At 35.5% G+C, this 17,952-nt stretch overlaps 1 protein-coding gene across 9 annotated transcripts in view; it reads left to right on the top strand.

The window, feature by feature from the left end:
• The window catches only part of TANC1 (tetratricopeptide repeat, ankyrin repeat and coiled-coil containing 1), a 105,751-nt gene that overhangs the window by 64,233 nt on the left and 23,566 nt on the right, over positions 1 to 17,952 (top strand). For all 9 annotated transcript variants that reach the window (XM_062578306.1, XM_062578314.1, XM_062578305.1 and 6 more), the window contains 7 exons: positions 5,780 to 6,031; positions 8,699 to 8,824; positions 9,845 to 10,126; positions 10,905 to 11,053; positions 12,421 to 12,652; positions 13,877 to 14,043; positions 15,943 to 16,550. In XM_062578306.1, the coding sequence (XP_062434290.1) occupies positions 5,780 to 6,031; positions 8,699 to 8,824; positions 9,845 to 10,126; positions 10,905 to 11,053; positions 12,421 to 12,652; positions 13,877 to 14,043; positions 15,943 to 16,550 (1,816 nt within the window). The remainder of the gene's footprint in view (positions 1 to 5,779; positions 6,032 to 8,698; positions 8,825 to 9,844; positions 10,127 to 10,904; positions 11,054 to 12,420; positions 12,653 to 13,876; positions 14,044 to 15,942; positions 16,551 to 17,952) is intronic.

Below are 17,952 nucleotides of genomic sequence, written 5' to 3'. Positions count from 1 at the left end.
GCTGGCTGCTTGCATGGTATTTACTAAAAAAAGTCAAGTGTGAAATATAAAAACCTTATTTTTCACATTAGAATAAACTATTCTAAGAAAAAATTTCTTTAAATTTTGATTTTGTAAAAACTGCTAAACTTAACACACAAAAAAGGCACAAAATGCCCCATAGCCTGAAGCTTTCTCATTCTAGATAAATGATATTTCAGTTCTGTTTAAGCCTAGTTCATGGGCTAAATTCAGGGAAGCTGTAAAGGAAAGCAATTCTGAATCTTAAATGATTAGATGTAACAAAATGAAGTTAAGATGTCATTGGCTTTGACTGTTAATGTAGTACTTTGTAATTACAACTTTTGCTGATAGGAGGAATTTCAAATGAAAGTTGCCCCTGTCTCTCTGTTAGCCATTATGAATACTTTCTTTGTGACCATTGTTGTAGGACCTGCCAAGAATTAGTGATATGTTTGTTCATAACAGTGTTGATAATGATTTACTCTAAATGTACAGATGTTTTGGTGTTTTCTTAGAAAGTGAAGGAGTTAGAACTAGTAACCTATGGCATAATATTATCTTCACTGATCAAGTATTCTAAGAGAAATCATCATAATGGCTTATAAGTCTATTTAAGTAATTAATGTAACAGTTAAGTATCTCAGTTTTAGAAAATTACCTTATGACGTTGTTCCATAGTAAATTGATAGATGACATTGTCCATGGTCAATTTTGTGTAAGATACTGTTTTGAGATAATGTTTTGGTGAAAGTGTGCATGAGAATTAACAGCTCTTGGATTCATAGATCTCTTTTGTTACCTGTGTTGAGAAATAATCTGTGAGTTTTTAAGTTTAGTCAGAGTTTAGGTTTTCCTGCTTTGATTGCACTGGCACAAGTACAAAATAAACTCACGATTGTACAAGTGAGTATACTGATGTAAAATACCGGAATGTATCCCTGGAAGAGACAGTCTCCTGCTGCAAAAAATGTTTATCTATTAGGGTAACTTAGTCCTTTCTATGATTAAAATATTTTTATATATATGCGGATAGAGCATAACATCAAAACTGCAACTCATGAAGACATATCACTGTAAACACTGGAAGACAGAGATGATTTTGTCTTTCAGATACAGTAGGTCAAATCTGTTCGCTGAATGACATAGAAATCTGAGAGCTGTTTAATTAAAATTATCAGATAAGATGTGGTTACAAAGACACTTTACATTCATAACTGCATCTGTGATCAGAAAGTGATGTGTAGGCTTTTCTGTTGAGGCATTTTTCTTAAAATTTGGGACCTTTATTATGGCTTCTCTAAATAGTGTTTCCTTTTGATGAAAAGATGAGTCATTTTGGTTTGGAATACTTAGTTGTTTGGGTTGGTTCTAAACCAATGTATTTGTTTAAAGTGGTACTTTTTAAAAAAATGACTTGACTTTGCAAAAAAGTTTAGGGACTGTATACTATTTTGCACACAACTTGTGTTTTTATTGGTGAACACAGCATCACTTTGAGTTTAAAAACTGGCATTACTAATACTAATTACTAAACTGCCCTTCTGATGGGTGAAGGGTTGAAAGGGATACTCCTCCTCTGCTAATTACTTACTTGCAGCATATTGTGAACTTCTGTGAGGTAATGCAGGTCAGGGGGAGGGATGCGTGCATATTTTGTATGAGTTTAACGTCTTAGAAGATGCATTTCTTACGCATATACTGAAGTCTTGGAACAAATACAATATCAGCAATATATAGTTCATCTGAGTCCATAATGGCAGCTGCTGTTTTGGAGTGGGATGGGTTCCAGATTCCTTCTCTCCTTCCAGGGAGACAGGACAATAGTGTGGAGCTCTGTTGTTTTAACCTTTTTCAAAATTTCTTCTTGAGTGAGAACTTCCTTCCCCTAAAGTGGACAAATGTAGATAGTGATACCTATGTACTACCTATGCTTTGCAAGTGTTCCGTGAATATATATACATTCTAATGAGATCAGAACTAGCTTAATGTTTGTTTGAAATAGTAAAATTGTCGTGACAACTAATTCATTCATTGTATAATCTTGCAAGGAGTAATATTTAAAGAGAAGATTTTTGAATTTGGTGATAAAAGTTACGTATTGAATGAAGGAAGAAGGAGGAGATTCAAAAATAGAAGAATGAAAAGAAGGCCTATATTAGGGAGAAGAAATGAGGGATGATGGAGTTGTGAAGAGTATGAACCTGAGGGCAGGGATGGAAAAAAAATTTTTTTTTGACAATAGTGGTGCAAGACAATGCTGTGGTGGGGAAACATGTAACCCCTTCAGTTGAGTAACGTGGTTCTTATCATGGACCTTTGTGAAAATGATCTGCCCCTGTGAAAATGTTCTGCTGAGTTGTAGCTCATGTCTTTAACTGCAAGGAAGGATGTAATTAATTCTCTGGGAATCTGCTCAGAAAGCATTAGATTCAAGTCTAAACCTGAGCCATGCATAACATGTTAGAGAAGATAAAAAGGAGTGTGAACTGAAACTACATTAACGTGCCCAAAAAATGTAGTTGCTGTACCATCCTTTGGAAAGGGATCCTACTAAGAAAGGAAATAAGGGGCACCTCTCTGAAAAATTACTTTTTAATATACAGTTATATCTAATTATGCGTTCAAATTTGTTAATCGCAGTAAATGTGCATTTTAAATTACAGTTAGCAAGGCTGTCTTTTATAATGTCTTTAGCAGGGTTCATCCAACCATGAAAATAGCTTGTTCTTTCTTGCTACTTACATTGGCTTCCATTGTATTTCTGTTCCCACTATGTTTTCTGGGCGAGTAGACTCTTTGGGAAATCTCTTTTCCCTTCCTCTCTCTCTCCCTGCCCCCCCTCTGTTTCCATTGAGTTTGACAGAATAGAAGTGAAGGCAGATTTTCATCCTGAGCAATGAGCTAAATAGGAGAAAAGGCTGGGCTACTGGCCAAAATGAAAGCTTTTCTGAAGACCTGCCGCAATTTCTGTAAGGAAATCTTGAGCAGCAAACCTAGTCGATGCTACATTTCAATCCAGGAGGAATGCTAGTTTTAAAGTACTGCAGGAAGGGCCAGATTTTTTTGACGCAACTATAAAAACACAATGAATTTATCTACAAAAGTTCAGTCTAAGCTGTGTGCAAATGTTAATGGAATGTCTTAAAAGCTTTTTCCTTTACTGCTTCTAAAATGTATGTCTTATTATTGGCATGTCTCAGATTACAGGGTCTTGACTTTACACATCAGCTCTTAAATATCTTTAAATGTGGTACTGGCAAAAAGCTGGGCTGTATGAGTACCTCGTTGCCTTCCAGACTGAAGCTGCAGTGCAGCTGAGAGGGAGGAAGCATCCGTGCTTCCTTGGGCCTGACCAGCCTCGGCGTTCCGCAGGGCAGTCGATGCTGTTGCGTTGCAGTAAAGCTCTAGTGTGGAGGGAGAGAGTTTTTTATGGTTTGGTCAGTCCAGCGTGGAATTATCACAAATATTTAACATTTAAAATTTTAGCCTGAGGAGGACCCAAAGTTCAGATAGGTATTATTTGAACAAGTATTTATATATTTCACCCCTACAATGCCCTTTCATTCAGTTTTGCGTTTTTCATTGTTTACGTTTATATATAAACTAGCATTTAAAATGAAATACTTTTTAAAAGTTGGTTCAAGTTAAAAACCCCAGAACTGTGTGATTTGGTAATCTTACTTTATACTATAATTTGAAAAATTGCTGGAAAATATTATTTAAATCTTAGGGAAGTCAATTCTGAGTCTTCATAATAGTGTAGCATAATGAGACTGCTTTTCTTATAATTCACTTGGAAAAATTACTCTAGTTATATGCAAAAGAAAAATTGATTAGCAAAGGAACTGGGTGGTGCATTTTGCTATCATATGTTTGTAGACAACAAAGCTATAATTTGTATAAAGGATGCTGTAAAGCTGACTGTACTTGTCCTAATGGAATATATGAAAGCATTAGAACTCTACCTATGCTAAAATGATATTATATGTTTAACTTTCTTTGAGAGGACAGTTATTCATAGTTTGGGAGGTTGGTTGTTGCTGCTCACTCTGCAGCTTTCTAATATCAAAGGAACAATGCAGTAGGATAAGTTGACCAGCTTTCTGTTATTGAAGACTTTGAAACAGTGATACCCACCTGCCAGGTTATTCAGAAAACTTTCCCCTTCCTACTGCGATTGTTTCCACACTCATTTCTACTAATGCTTTGTGCAGTTTTGTCAAGCGTGTAACAACCTTTAGAAAAACAAACAACATAATAACTAGGAGTTTTGTACAGTATTTTAGTGATCTAACCTAATCTAACATGCAGGGAAACATTTACGGATGTCTTAAAATAACTATGAAAAAAGGATAAAAGTTGGTGAGATAGAACGTAATGATATACTTGCTTCGTATCAGAGGGGGAGACGTAACTGACTGTCTTAGTGGCTTTAGTGTATCTAGTTATCAGCTTGCTGTGTTCTTAACTGGCCTTACGGATCTTCCTGAGTCTTGAGTTCAGTGTGTGTCAAAATAAAATGTTTACTAATCTGAAATTTCTTGTTACTAAAAGATGAGAGGTAGAGGTAAAACCTATTTCTTTAAATCAAATTTACATTGCTATGATGGATAGCTTTATTTTCAGAAGATACTAGGGAAGTTGGTGAATTAATTTGGTATGTGAATTTTTCATTTCTGCTTTGTATTCCCAAATAAAGCACTTCAGGTATATAAGTTACACCTACTGTTTTTGTGGTTTTTTTCCGCTTCCACCTCCCATTTCTTCTTTTTCAGCAACTATTTTTCTGCCTTAAGTCCCCCCAAATGTTCTTAGCTTATACTTGATCAAGGCTGAGGCTGCAGGTAAGATTAGTATTATAAAGATCTGTCTTTTATGTCAGGTTAGTAGTCCTGTAGCTGAAGTACCCTTTGTGTGAGCTGTTGATCTTTTAGCAAACAGTTTCAAGGTCTAGCACAACGTAATTCTTGTTAGGCGTAGATCGAGCTGTAGAACAGCTATCCCAGATGCTGGAAGCAGTATATCAAGATCAGCTTATCAGATGTGTGAGAGTGCAGGTTACTTCCCATCCTAATGTCGCTAAGCTGCCTTTGTTACGTGAGCTAAATCTCTTAACAGCATTGAATTTTACCACTTCTGCTGCACATTATACAGGATATTTGCTCACAAATAGGGTTGATGCAAGCCTGCCCACCTTGGAAGCACTGTGGGAAATTTTTTCAAAGGATGTAATTTGAAATTTTTTTGCAAAATATGTGTCTTAAATAATTTTGGATCATTCATATTTTTAATGTTTTCTGCATTCTTTAGGGGCTATATCTTATTTAATGAACTTCTGTTAATGGTTCCATGTTTGTCAGCTGATTTGAAAATTTGCAAGATGTGTTACAGAGCTTTAATTTTTAAAAGAAATTGGGGCAAATTTTGTGAAGTAGTAGCTCCTTCATGTAAACCCAATTTTTTTTTCCTCAGCACAAATAACATAGGTCTAAAGATATAACAGGATTCTTCAAAACATGTTTTTTCTTGACTACTTTCTTAGGTATTTTTTTCCTGAATTGAGGAATAGTGATGTTTGGCATTTTTAGATAAATAATATTTTTCACATTTTACGAAGTGTCCTGTGAATAACTACTTGAATATCATCTGTGGCGCTGAAAATGTGAATAGGTGAATATGAAAAATACAGTGTGTGAATATGAAAAATATAATGCATGTTAACATGTGTAGGCCCTTGTCCTCTGAAGTCTACTTTAGAATTACTCTCCTTTCTCAGCGACCATAACAAGTTCATCAGAAAATGATGATCGCAGTGGATCCAGTTTGGAGTGGAGTAAGGATGGGAGTCTCAGAGCTGGAACACAGCAGGGGGCTGATCGAAGACCAGATAATTGTTCACCAGTAGCAGAGGAGGAAACAGTTGGATCTGCTGAGAATTTGCCAAGAGATATACCTACAGGAGAGGGTCCAATTCCCTATACTCAAAGTTGTAGCTCTTTAATAATGCCTCGTCCAAACTCTGTTGCAGGTAAGGTCCTGAGATAGGAAAAAAAGGGTGTTCTTAATAATATAACATTTCTGCTGAAGCTTTCTTTTAAACTTGTGTTGCTGATATGAAAATATTTTTATAATACAAAAAAGCAGCATAGATTCTAAATTGAATAGATATGTTATGTAAATTGTTTAAAATTGTTATGTAGAGGGCTTTTATCATGAGTTTTAGTAAGTATTGGTTAGGTCAGGACTTCTAAGATATATATATATATATGTATGTATATATATATATATTAAAAATAAAAAGAATTACCTGAAATTCTGCTTTTTACTTCAACCATTCCATTCAGGAAACGTTTCCATTATTTTTTGTTAGTGTTGCAACAGATGAATCTCTGAAAAAACACTTTTGATTTGTGTAGAATAACCCATTAAATTCTAACTATAACATGAGATCCATTTGCATAACTATAATCCTGAGAACAAATGATCTGATACAAAGTGTTTATAAATATGGGTGCAATATATGTGCCTGATGAAGACAAAGTGAAGAATACCTTAGTTTTCTGAGGTTAGGACTCTGGGATCAGGTCATTATGAACCTGCAGAGTTACGGATTTTAATGTGAGGACTGTTTTGTGTGTTCAACTTCATGGCACAAACATTACAATATGACAGTGAATGCTGAGAGAAGTCAGTGGAAATGGCATAACCGCTCACCTTCCCGTATCATGTAAAGGTGGAAGAAAAGATTTATTGCAATCCTTTTAATCCCTGTAGGAATCTTCTTAGCAGGTAGTATTTACGTGGTCAGAAGATGATGTAACCTTCGATGCCCAAAATATGGGGCAAGACTTGCGCGTGCTGGGGATAGGTATCTGAATGCAGTTGTTAATGGCCTAACTCTTGCCAACAATATGAAGAGCTGCAGTTTATGTTAAAACATAGTACAGGAGGCTCAGGATTGCTTATCTTGCTTCAACTTCAGAAGAAGTCAGTTAGCAGTAACTTTGTGTAGCCTCTATCTGTGAGGCTACAGAAGTATTAATATTTGTTGTGGAGGTCAAAGCTCAACTTCGACTTCTTTGTATCTGCTTCCCCTAGTAGTCACCAAATGCCTGAATAATCCTGCCTATGGGGCAGCCCTAGATAAGTCCCTTAGGAAGAAGAGTAGAGAAGGCTGGAGGTTTTGAGTTGTCCCCCCACTACTACCTCCATGGCTGCAGAGGGGAAAGGCGAGGGAGGGATTTTCTTCCCGCTTCGTTACCTCTTTTCATGCCCCCCATACATGAAACTTGTTGAAATAAGTACCCAAAATAATTCAAATCCAAGAACTTACTTAAACATGTTGTTTCGTGAAGTTAGACTTTTCTTCTAAAAGATGGTAATATTTAGAGATTTTCCTTTTAAAGTGTATTATTTTGAATTTTACCCAAAGTAAAATGATTTTCTTTTTCAGATGAAAGATTTTGGATTTGATACTAATTTTATAACTGCTTTGATTAATGTAAATATTCATTTTGTTTATTTTTGGTGAAAGAGTATCCATATCTGATAATTTGACAAGTCTGCTCTTCAGATTTTTAGCTTTACTTTGTAGCTATTATTTTGGCTTAGAAATTGAAGAAAAGGAAGAAAAAATGTTATCTGTTATTTTGCAGCATTCAAGAAAAGAAAAGTAAATATTTTCTCATAATTAGTCTACCAGGAACTAATATCTGAACCTGTTCCTAACATTTCTGACCTTAAAGATAGGGTTGGTCTCATAGTAAAAAAAGAAACTATTAACATGAGTACTGTATACCATGTGAGGAAATTAAGGCAGAGATGAATGCCTTCTGAGTGAAGAAAAATCTAATCAAATTTTTAATGAGCTTGATTAGAAAGCATTTTGTAAAGGTTATAACATGGATGACTCTGCTGCTGTAGGTGGTTTTGAAAGTGATGCACACAAACTTGCTACCAGACCTGTTTTTAGAGTAACGTTATGCTGTAGAAGCATTGCTGTATTTCAGTTGCATGAGGACATTGAGAACAACTACTGTTGCAGGTAGTTTCTCATCAAGAACTTTTATGTGGTTTAGAACTGTGTTTGTCTATGCAAAGAAACATGTGAAGACTTAGTTAATGCAATGATTGTTAATGTCCTGGATGTGGTGTAGTAGTACATACACTGTTTAGTACAATACATACAACACTAGTCTAATTGCAAAATTTAATTTCCAGCAACTCCAAATGAAGTCAAGGTAGAAGATTCACATAGCTCTTTTTGCTGTGTTTCTGCATGGTAGTACCGAAGTTTTACTAAATAATTTCTGAAGTCTTAACTCTTTTTGGCTTCTGTCTACAAATTTTAGTGTCATTCTAAATTCTGATGGCAATATTTTACCATCATTTATACTATATTAAATATATAAAACATAATAATAAAAGCAGAAAAGAAGCACATCTGACAAAAGAGGAATGTTTTTCCACTGCATATTTCAAGGAGATGATAGTATTTTATTAAAAGATGTCTATTCAAAATAGTCTGCCTCCATAGAAGGAAGCTGCTAGCGTGATTAAAAAAAAATCAGGAGATACAATCCACTAGAAAAACTGATCTATAAAATCTATGCTGAAATCAAAAATGTAGTAACTAATAATGTTCTTTGTTGCTTATGCTGAGAAAAGAATAAGCTTCAATTCTTTAATACTCTAGCAACAAGTTCAACCAAACTAGAAGATCTGAGTTATTTGGATGGACAAAGAAATACTCCTTTACGCACTTCAATTCGCTTACCTTGGCACAACACTGCTGGGGGAAGAGTGCAACAGGAAATTAAAGGTATACATATTCACATCTGCATCTACCTTGGTAAAGTCGCGCAATTCTGCAGTAGTTTTGTAACAAGGGTATTCTGAGATCTTTATAAACATCCGCATCCCACAATATATTTAAGTATAGTCTGTTAATAGCAAAGAAGATATGCTCCAGGCAGATTAGTCAGCATGTCTGAAAATGAGATGCTTGCTCACACTTTTTCTCTGCGTAATGCTGTGGCTTAGAAATTGTGTGAATGGCTTTTTGTAACAAACAGGTATATTGTTTATCTAACTAATGTATGTATGAACAGTGCATTGTACTTCATGTGAATATCCAAAGTGAAGTTCTGTACTTTCAGTGTTCAGAAACTGTCCTGGAGATTTCCTTGATTGCCAGGTTTTATCATCTATGACAGTTAGATAAGTGTTCTGCAATGTAAGAAATACTACACTGTATCTTCTGAGACCGTTACTCAAATTTTGGTTTAGGAAGAAAAATGATTTAATACCATTTGACTTGTTTGAGTAACATATGCTTCAGTATTTCTGATCTTTGAACCACCAAATATCAGGTTTAAATTAAATGGAAGTGAGGTATGCAAATTTTTATTTTCTTCTCTTAACTAACTTAGTCAACTACAGGTTTTGTTAGTCGAGCAATAAAAAAACAGAAGAAAGTAAGCAACCTTGTGGTAAAACAAATCTTGAGATCATGTATAGGCTGTCCTCTTTCATTTACTTGTTTCCATACTTGTTAATTATTACTGAAACAGCATTTCTCTAACATTGGCTTTTATTAATGAATCCTACTGAAAATGTTTTACCCCAAATTTATAGGTAGACTCTAATTGACACAGGAATGATGGAGATGATCTGTATCGAACAAAACAGATTTTATTGTTTTTAGGGTAAAAGCCCTGAGAAGAGGTCTGACTGTTAACATGATTAATAAGGCTACTGAGTGATTGATTTTCTGGAACAGTGCTATTTTATTTCATGTCTAATTTCTTCTGATGAACTTTTCCCCAATGCCACTTCTCAGGACATTTCATCCCATATAAGCCTCAAGACATTTTGCTAAAGCCACTGTTGTTTGAAGTGCCAAGCATAACAACAGACACTGTGTTTGTCGGAAGAGAGTGGCTGTTTCAAGTGATTGAAGAAAAGTTGAAGAGTACAGATCTGGCAGAGAACAGGGGAGCAGTTATTACTGGAAACGTGGGATTTGGGAAGACCGCTATTATTTCACGGCTGGTGGCACTTAGCTGCCATGGAAGTCGCATGAGGCAAATAGCTTCAAATAGTCCTAATTCATCGCCCAAAAGTATGTTCCTCTTCTGAATTATTGTTTGTGTTACTGTACTGATAACGAGTCAGAATGTTGTTTGCTTTTCTTTTCAGACATAACTCAGGGGCTTATGAACTCCTCAAGAAACATTTTTTTTTTCACAAGGAAAGGAAAACGTTGAAATTGTATGCTTTGTCCAATACCTTCCACAAAATATGCCATGGTCTCAGCCACTCAGAAAAGAAAGTAAAGTGGGGGTACTGTAAAATCTCTTCTTGCAGTGCTTACCTTAAACTCTGTGGGCAATGTAACTTTAGCAGCTTGTTCTCCCATAATTTTATTTGGAAGGAGAGAAATGACAAGTTTGTTCCCCACTGCATACCACATATTTTGTGTAGAATATGCGTAGAGGCAAGAATCAAACTATGGAGAAATCAATTCTTCTTAAGCCCTCCACTGAGATGCATAGGATTCACTTGTCACTTGGCCAATCCAATGCCTCCATTAATTGGAAGAAAGGTGTGACTGTCATTACTACTACTTCCACTATTGATGCTTCAAATATGCTGTTTGTGACTGAAAAAAAACCTGTCGGTAATAATAACCTATTGATATTTTCCAACAGTTTAGTCATGTAATATCTGTTGGTTCATATGAGTCATAGAATATGTAATATTCCTAAGAAAACTCTTCACATCACCACAGTTTAGCTTTCAGTAATTTTATAGGTTTGTTCTAAAAGTCAGATGAACTACTCTAAAACTGTAAAGTTGCAAATCTAGTCTCTCTTGTATTTATTCCCTTTTAAACATAGGTGGTGATTCCTGTCAGGAGATCCCCTTAAGTCAGTTACCCGCATCTGTTCCCCCAAGTGGAACCAACACAATGAAGGCCCTGTATTGTCCTGGTAGTCCTGAACACCAAAATCAAACAGGTGACTCTGTGAGACGTCTTGCTTCAAAGGTGAATTTTCCACTCATTGATTGCCTTTTCTCTTTAAGTATGTTAGAAAACTGCGAACTTGATGGGAGACGATTTTGCAAAGGCTCCTGAATATACTAGTAGTCAGTGGTGGGAGAATAGGCAGTAACTTTGGGCACTTCTAAAAAGATGAACAAGTTTCACAGATGGTCAGGGCTTTTCCTTATCTTTCAAGTTGTGTCTTGAATTCTGCTTAGCCTTAGAAAAGTATATGTTTGGCAGGAGAGGGGGTTTTTGCTTTGGTGACTGATGGTTTTTTCCTCTTTGAGAAACTGATTGCGGTGGCTCTGTTTCTATAGGTTAAAAATATTCTTTCTGTTCTATATGACTATGAGAAGGTTGGGATTCTTTACTTGCAAAAAGGCCTTGTGTTCTCATGAAGTAGATGGTCGGCATGCTTTCCAAAAGCAGAATATTGAAAGAATAATAAAATGAAATGTCGGTGTATAATGCATCTGTATTTACTGAGCAAAGAGTCTGAGTAGGTGAAACTGTGTGTTAATACTTACTGCACAAGTTGTGTATGAGTGTAATCTTTTTATTTTCCATACTTTGTTAGTCTAAAGATAAGTCATTAAAAACTATTTCTGCATTGTATTATTGTACTAGGAGGGTTTTTTTTCTGCCTAAGTGGAAAAAACAATTAATGTCTGAATTCCATACTTTATGCAACGAGTCGAGGAAAACATGGGGTTATTGTTGCTGTCTTTAATGTAGTGTGTATTACTTGGAAAGAATACCATGAAAGCCACTGACATGCCAACTTTATATATACTGTGAATACTGCTTTTTCCTTGTGGTTTGATTTGTGCAGAAATAAGTGATATTCTACTTTCAAATAATACATACCTTTGCAATAATCAGAATAAAGCCTGTTGTCTTTTTTTCTGCCCATTTGCTTTATCAGAATGTACTTAATGGCTGTCTGTCATTTGCCCTTGCCTAAAGATGCTCAGATTAGTCCTTGGGTCTTTACAGAGTGTAACACCATTGTTAAATATTGATTGCTTAGTAGAACCTAAATTATTTTTCCTATACCCTCTGTATCCAAGTGGCAGGGACTCAAATGACTGCGTTTTCCTTCCTGCATCTGATAGCTTGATTTCTTTTCCTCTTTCCGTGCCCTACAAGGTCAAAGTCTATTTCACTGTCCTCTGTTTATACCTCTGATATGGGCCATCTGCCACAAGTTATGTAGTTGACTAATCATTCTAACACAGAAAAATATTTTGGAGTTGAAAGAAATTTAGTAACACTTTATTATAATTGGACTAACTAGCAATCATCAATATTTATTGGGTCTCTCCCGCTTCCTCCTTCGCTCTCCCCTCTTTCTTTTTATTTACCAGGTTGTTGCATATCACTACTGTCAAGCTGACAACACGTATACATGTCTTGTCCCAGAATTCGTGCACAGTATCGCAGCTCTACTTTGTCGTTCAAATCAATTAACAGCATACAGAGATCTTCTAATAAAAGAGCCTCACCTACAAAACATGCTTAGCCTGAGGTCCTGTGTCCAGGATCCAGCAGCAGCTTTTAGAAGGGGAGTGCTGGAACCACTTTCAAACCTCAGGAAAGGTAGGTCAAGCAGAAAATAAATATAAAATTCAAAAAGTCTGGGTACATGTTCTAAGAGAAGCAAGTGAAGCAGTATGTCTTTAGAGAAGAAATTCTTTTATTTTGATTGTTCATTATTACAATGAATAGTTTTCAAACAAATGTTTCATGATTTTAAATAAAATTCTATAAAATGTATTAAAGATGATGGAAACTTCACTATTACCTTTTTACCAGAAAGCTCAAGGATAACTGTGGCTTGAAGCTAAGGCTGACACATTTTGCATTGAAGGATTTTGTTTTCACATGCTTGTGACTTTTTTCACACTTTTTTATTTGAAATTTTCTGTGCGTAAGCATCTGCCAAGTGAGCATTAGTTTTAAAAATTGAAATGGTAAAGCAGTTTGCCAAGAAGGCATGTAAGAAAGTACATACTTCTGTATTTTTAAAAAACTAGCAAACTCTTCCTTGAAAACCACAAGCCTAGCAGTATATATGTCAGCTTGAGCAGGTACTTGATATTTGGCAAGGCGGAAGGAGTAGCCTGGCCTGTGTGTGAACACAGTCTGTGGCATTCCTACGATAATCTGTCTTCAGTTCTTGAATTTTATGTGCTGTCAGCAAATATGTGTGAAACCCTTTGGCAGATCTTATGCTTGCTCCTGAAATTTTTCTCCTCAGAATTGAAAGTGTAAACCAATGGCTTTGATTTTTACAAACTATATACCTTTATTTTTTTGGTGAGTTTGATAATGTTCGTGTAAATGGCTCATAACTAAAAGTGGTTTTGGTTAATAGCTTAACTAAATATATATGCCTTCTTCCCATATCTATGTATCGTTTATCTGTTGCATGTTAATAGCCATGTTTTAATCTTTTCATTCTTTTCAAATCAGTTGTGAAATGGATACATAAAAATAGTAATCAAAAACATTGTGATTGCTTGCACTTTTTAGCACTCTATAGCAGTGTTTTATAATTGTGAGACCTAGAAAACAAAGCTATTAACTCTTTTCATTGTTGGATAGAATTATTATAAACAGTAGACTGGTTTAAGTAATAGTAGTACTGTTTTTCAGTTGTTTAAAAGTAATCTTTTGAATACTACCAAAATAGGATAAAATTTATATACTGTGCATATAATTACCTGTTTTTCTTCCTTGATTTTCAAAATTTTGGGATAAGAATGTGTCATTTTGTAAGAAAAATTGTAATCGTCTTTTTTCTTTGTTTCCTTTTTTCAGAGCAGAAAATTCCTGAGGAAGAATACATAATTCTAATAGATGGTTTAAATGATGCTGAATTTCATAAACCTGATTATGGTGATACACTTTCTTCATTTATCACAAACATAATTTTTAAATTTCCTCCCTGGCTGAAGCTCATTGTGACTGTAAGAACTAACTTTCAGGTAAAAACACCCTTTAATTTTTTTCTTCCTCTCAAACACAAAGTGATCTTTCATATTGCTGCAGTTAGGTTATTGTGAAAAATACACTTGAGAGGAATTATGTCATAATTTTCTTTTTCCCTTCATCTTTTTTGTATTTTCTTTACGCAGAGATTAAGTGTGATATTGGAGACTTTTTTTAAATCATTTTCTGGAATGTGTTGGTGGAATTAATAATAGAAAAAGTGCTGAAACTATAGTATGTTTCATTGGTTTTCAAGAGAGAAATGAGCAAATGAATGAGTCGAGAGATCTGTAGTGGTCTTGCTTTCAACCTTTACTTGTTGGACTATATATCTGCTAGTGATAGGCTTTGGGTTTTCACATTTTAGGAAGGGATAATTTTGGAGATCATTGAAATTGATTCCTGGCCTCAGTACCATTGATCTCTATCTCTCGTCATCCAGTTCCCCCTTCTGAAAAAATCCAACCCCAAAACTTCTAGTTCGAGTATTATGTCAGAATTACACAGCTAGCAGATACGTAAAATAATCTCGAGACACCTTTTTGTTGGGGAATGAGTGCAAAGGGATGCTGGAATGTAGTATTCTGGGATCTTTAAATTGGCAGGGGAGTGTGGCCATACAGAATTCCAGTTTGTTTTTTGCACTGGCTAGCAAAGTTCTGAACAGAGTTCTTCTTTCCAGCACTAGTCAGGCTATTTTAAGATATGCACACTTCAGTTAAAGAAAAAGGAAGTGTGGCTGATCATTAGTCTTTCACTGCACCGCTGAAATAACACCATTTATATTTTGACAGTACATGAGATTCAGCCCTACCAGCCCTATAGTACCTCTCAACTAGGCACCCCTCACTCTCAGAGAAGAAATGTTGAAGGATTTCTGTCCTAGTCTATAATAACTGTTTCCTAATGCAGTTGAGGGTATATTTAGATAGAAGTAGGCAGATGGCTCCAAACTTGCTCTGTCTGTGCATCGGGCTGACAAGTTGCAAGATGGTACTAATGTGACATCTGTTTAGCAATGTTAGGGTGTAGCTGTGCTTCAGCAAGGCCTTCTGAGAGTTTATTCCGTATCTGCCCTCTAGCCACCAGTTCTCTAAGCACATTACTGGATAAAAAGTTTAGCTCTCAACTAAATGTTGGATTTTAACAAGTGATTTCTGTAATAGGGATTGTGTTTCCTTTCTAGAGACGTTTGTGCAAAGTATCCCGTTAGCCTGAAAATTCAGCTTTTTAAATACATGTAATTACCTGCAAGTGAAATAAATAGTTTCTTTTTACATTTTAAGGTGTTGACAAGCTTGTTAAACTGTCCTGGTAGACACCTCTTTGTAAGAGGTTTCAGATCTCTTACATCTTTGTTTACCATAAAAATGTGTTCAGATAAACTCACTGAAGTATATGACTGCCATAGTTGGTACTTGCCTTAAACTGAACAGACTTGTTTATGTGTTGTTGGTACATTTTTGGTACATTGCTAGTGGAAGATGTAAGGATGAGAATCTGTTTCTTAATGAAGTTACTTTCTTCCTTGCCTCTCCTTATAACCCTGACCCTCTCTTAAAAAAAAGTCCAATTCTGGATACTGTCTTCCAGAACTTACTTAAGTTGCTTTTTTAAATTGAAGCAATCATTTATATAGTTCATCCCCTTTAATTCCCTTACAGAGCTTGGTTGGTAGAATATATAAGACCTTCCTATGAAAAATACAGAAATATTATTTCATCTGTTTAGCAGGGCACAATATCTACAAAGCCACAGTAGAGCTAGCAAAATTTGTTTTTCAGCTGTCTAGCACTCATTACAGGAAAAAAAAAGTAAAGATATTGTGGCGCTTTTGATGCTGGAATACTGTAACAAATGTGTGTGCTTTTTCTTTTTTTCTCTCCCCGCCACAGGAGGTAGCTAATTCACTGCCCTTTATCAGAGTATCCCTGGACAATTTTTCAGACAACAAAGAAATTCATGGTGACTTGAATGCTTATATTCAATACAGGATTAATAACAGTCAAGAAATTATAAACAATATCTCTTTAAATGGAAAAGCTGATGCAGCCATTATTGGGAAAGTGAGTAACCACCTGATCATGAGAAGCCTGGGATCTTATCTCTATTTGAAGTTGACACTGGATCTCTTCCAAAAAGGTCACCTCGTAATCAAAAGTGCAAGCTACAAGGTAGTTCCAGTGTCCCTATCAGAACTGTATTTACTTCAGTGCAACATGAAATTCATGACGAACTCTGCTTTTGAGCGCGCCCTCCCAATATTAAATGTGGCACTAGCATCCCTACATCCCTTGACAGATGACCAGATTTTCCAAGCTATTAATGCAGGCCAAATAAATGGTGAGCAACAATGGGAAGACTTCAACCAAAGGATGGAGGCCCTTTCATGTTTTCTGATCAAAAGACGTGACAAAACACGTATGTTCTGCCATCCTTCCTTCAGGGAGTGGCTTGTTTGGAGAGCAGATGGTGAAAGCACTGACTTCTTATGTGAGCCAAGGTAAATAAAACCTGCAGTAAATCATGCTGAAATAACTGCAATTATGTTTTATATAATTGGCCTCAAGAATTGGTGAGAGGAGACAGTGATGTTAAAATACAAGTCTCATATTTTTTTCCAAATGAAAACCTGTACATCTTTAGAGGTGGAGTTGATAAGTGTCAAAGATTACAGTAAATAATAGACCATACAGAATTTGCAGATTTGCATTTGATTTCACTGTCTTCTTAGGGAAATGAGTATTACATTGTTTTTAGTATGGCAAAATTCTTGACAATTTTGAGCAGTGACTCCTTTTGTATTTAGAGTGTAGGAATTAAAAAAAAAAACAGATCATTTTGACTCTTTTAAAAATAAAAATATTTAAATATTTCTTTCTATTATTATAACTCCAGGTGGCACTGTTTCAGTTTGTTCCTTCTCACCTCCTTTGGATGCAGGAGCAAATTAGTTAAACTGGAGACAGTAAAGAAAACAAAAGCAATAAACCCTTCTTCATTGAAGCTGTCATTGCACATGCACATTTTGACAGTCTTCATCTTCCGTTTTTTTAATGTAGCATTTTGGTTTGTTTTTACTAAATAATAAATAATGTGAATTTTTAAAATTATCATAGACCCAAAACGTCTCTGTGCTGTAGAGTGATTTTAACAAAGAGTTCAGGTAATGCGGTCACTTATCTGTGGGGAGAATATCGGACTTGCAGATTTTTTGGCTCCTACCTTCTCTCAGTGTTTCTAGGTTTACCTGAGCCCCTTGCATGCATGATGCAGTGCAAGCTCTAACAGAAGACAGAGAATAAGAATTTAAAGCTGTTCTTTATGAAAGTTCTGTTCAGATATTTCTAGGGGTGGGATGAGAAGTCTCCCCTCATCCGCAAATAGAACAGTCTAATTAGCATATGGTTAATTGTCCAGTAGTATATACTCTAATTAGCATACAGTATGTGTTAACTTTGTTTTCTCAAGGTTATTCCACTTCCTCCATTTCCTGGAAAATTGACAGCTGACTAATGTAGGTGTAGATTACTAAATATACAATTTAGTTCAAATTTTGAAAGGATTCCATTTTTCCAGTTTTGCAAAAAGACTGAGTTTTATCTGAGGAAGCTGCAGATTCTGACTGTGAAATGAAACAAGCACAGAAGGAGGAGTTTTGTGCAAGTCAGTGTCTAGAGCTGAATCAGATCTGACCAGGGCCTTCTGTGAGGCAATGGCAGAAATATTAGGAGCATGTTTCAAACATAGTGTGCCTTTTTTCTCTTTGCATTATTTAATTGTGGAAATAATTTTGTTTAGATGTAATGGTTTGAAAAAAAAAACAGAAAAGGCAGCAACATAAGCAGCTCTTGCTTTTTCACTAATAAACTGATGACAACAGCAGCAAACATTTCCAGATATTA

This window comes from Rhea pennata, chromosome 6 (assembly GCF_028389875.1).
Source record: "Rhea pennata isolate bPtePen1 chromosome 6, bPtePen1.pri, whole genome shotgun sequence".
Lineage (NCBI taxonomy): Eukaryota > Metazoa > Chordata > Aves > Rheiformes > Rheidae > Rhea > Rhea pennata.
This window is presented reverse-complemented; position numbering and strand designations above follow the sequence as displayed.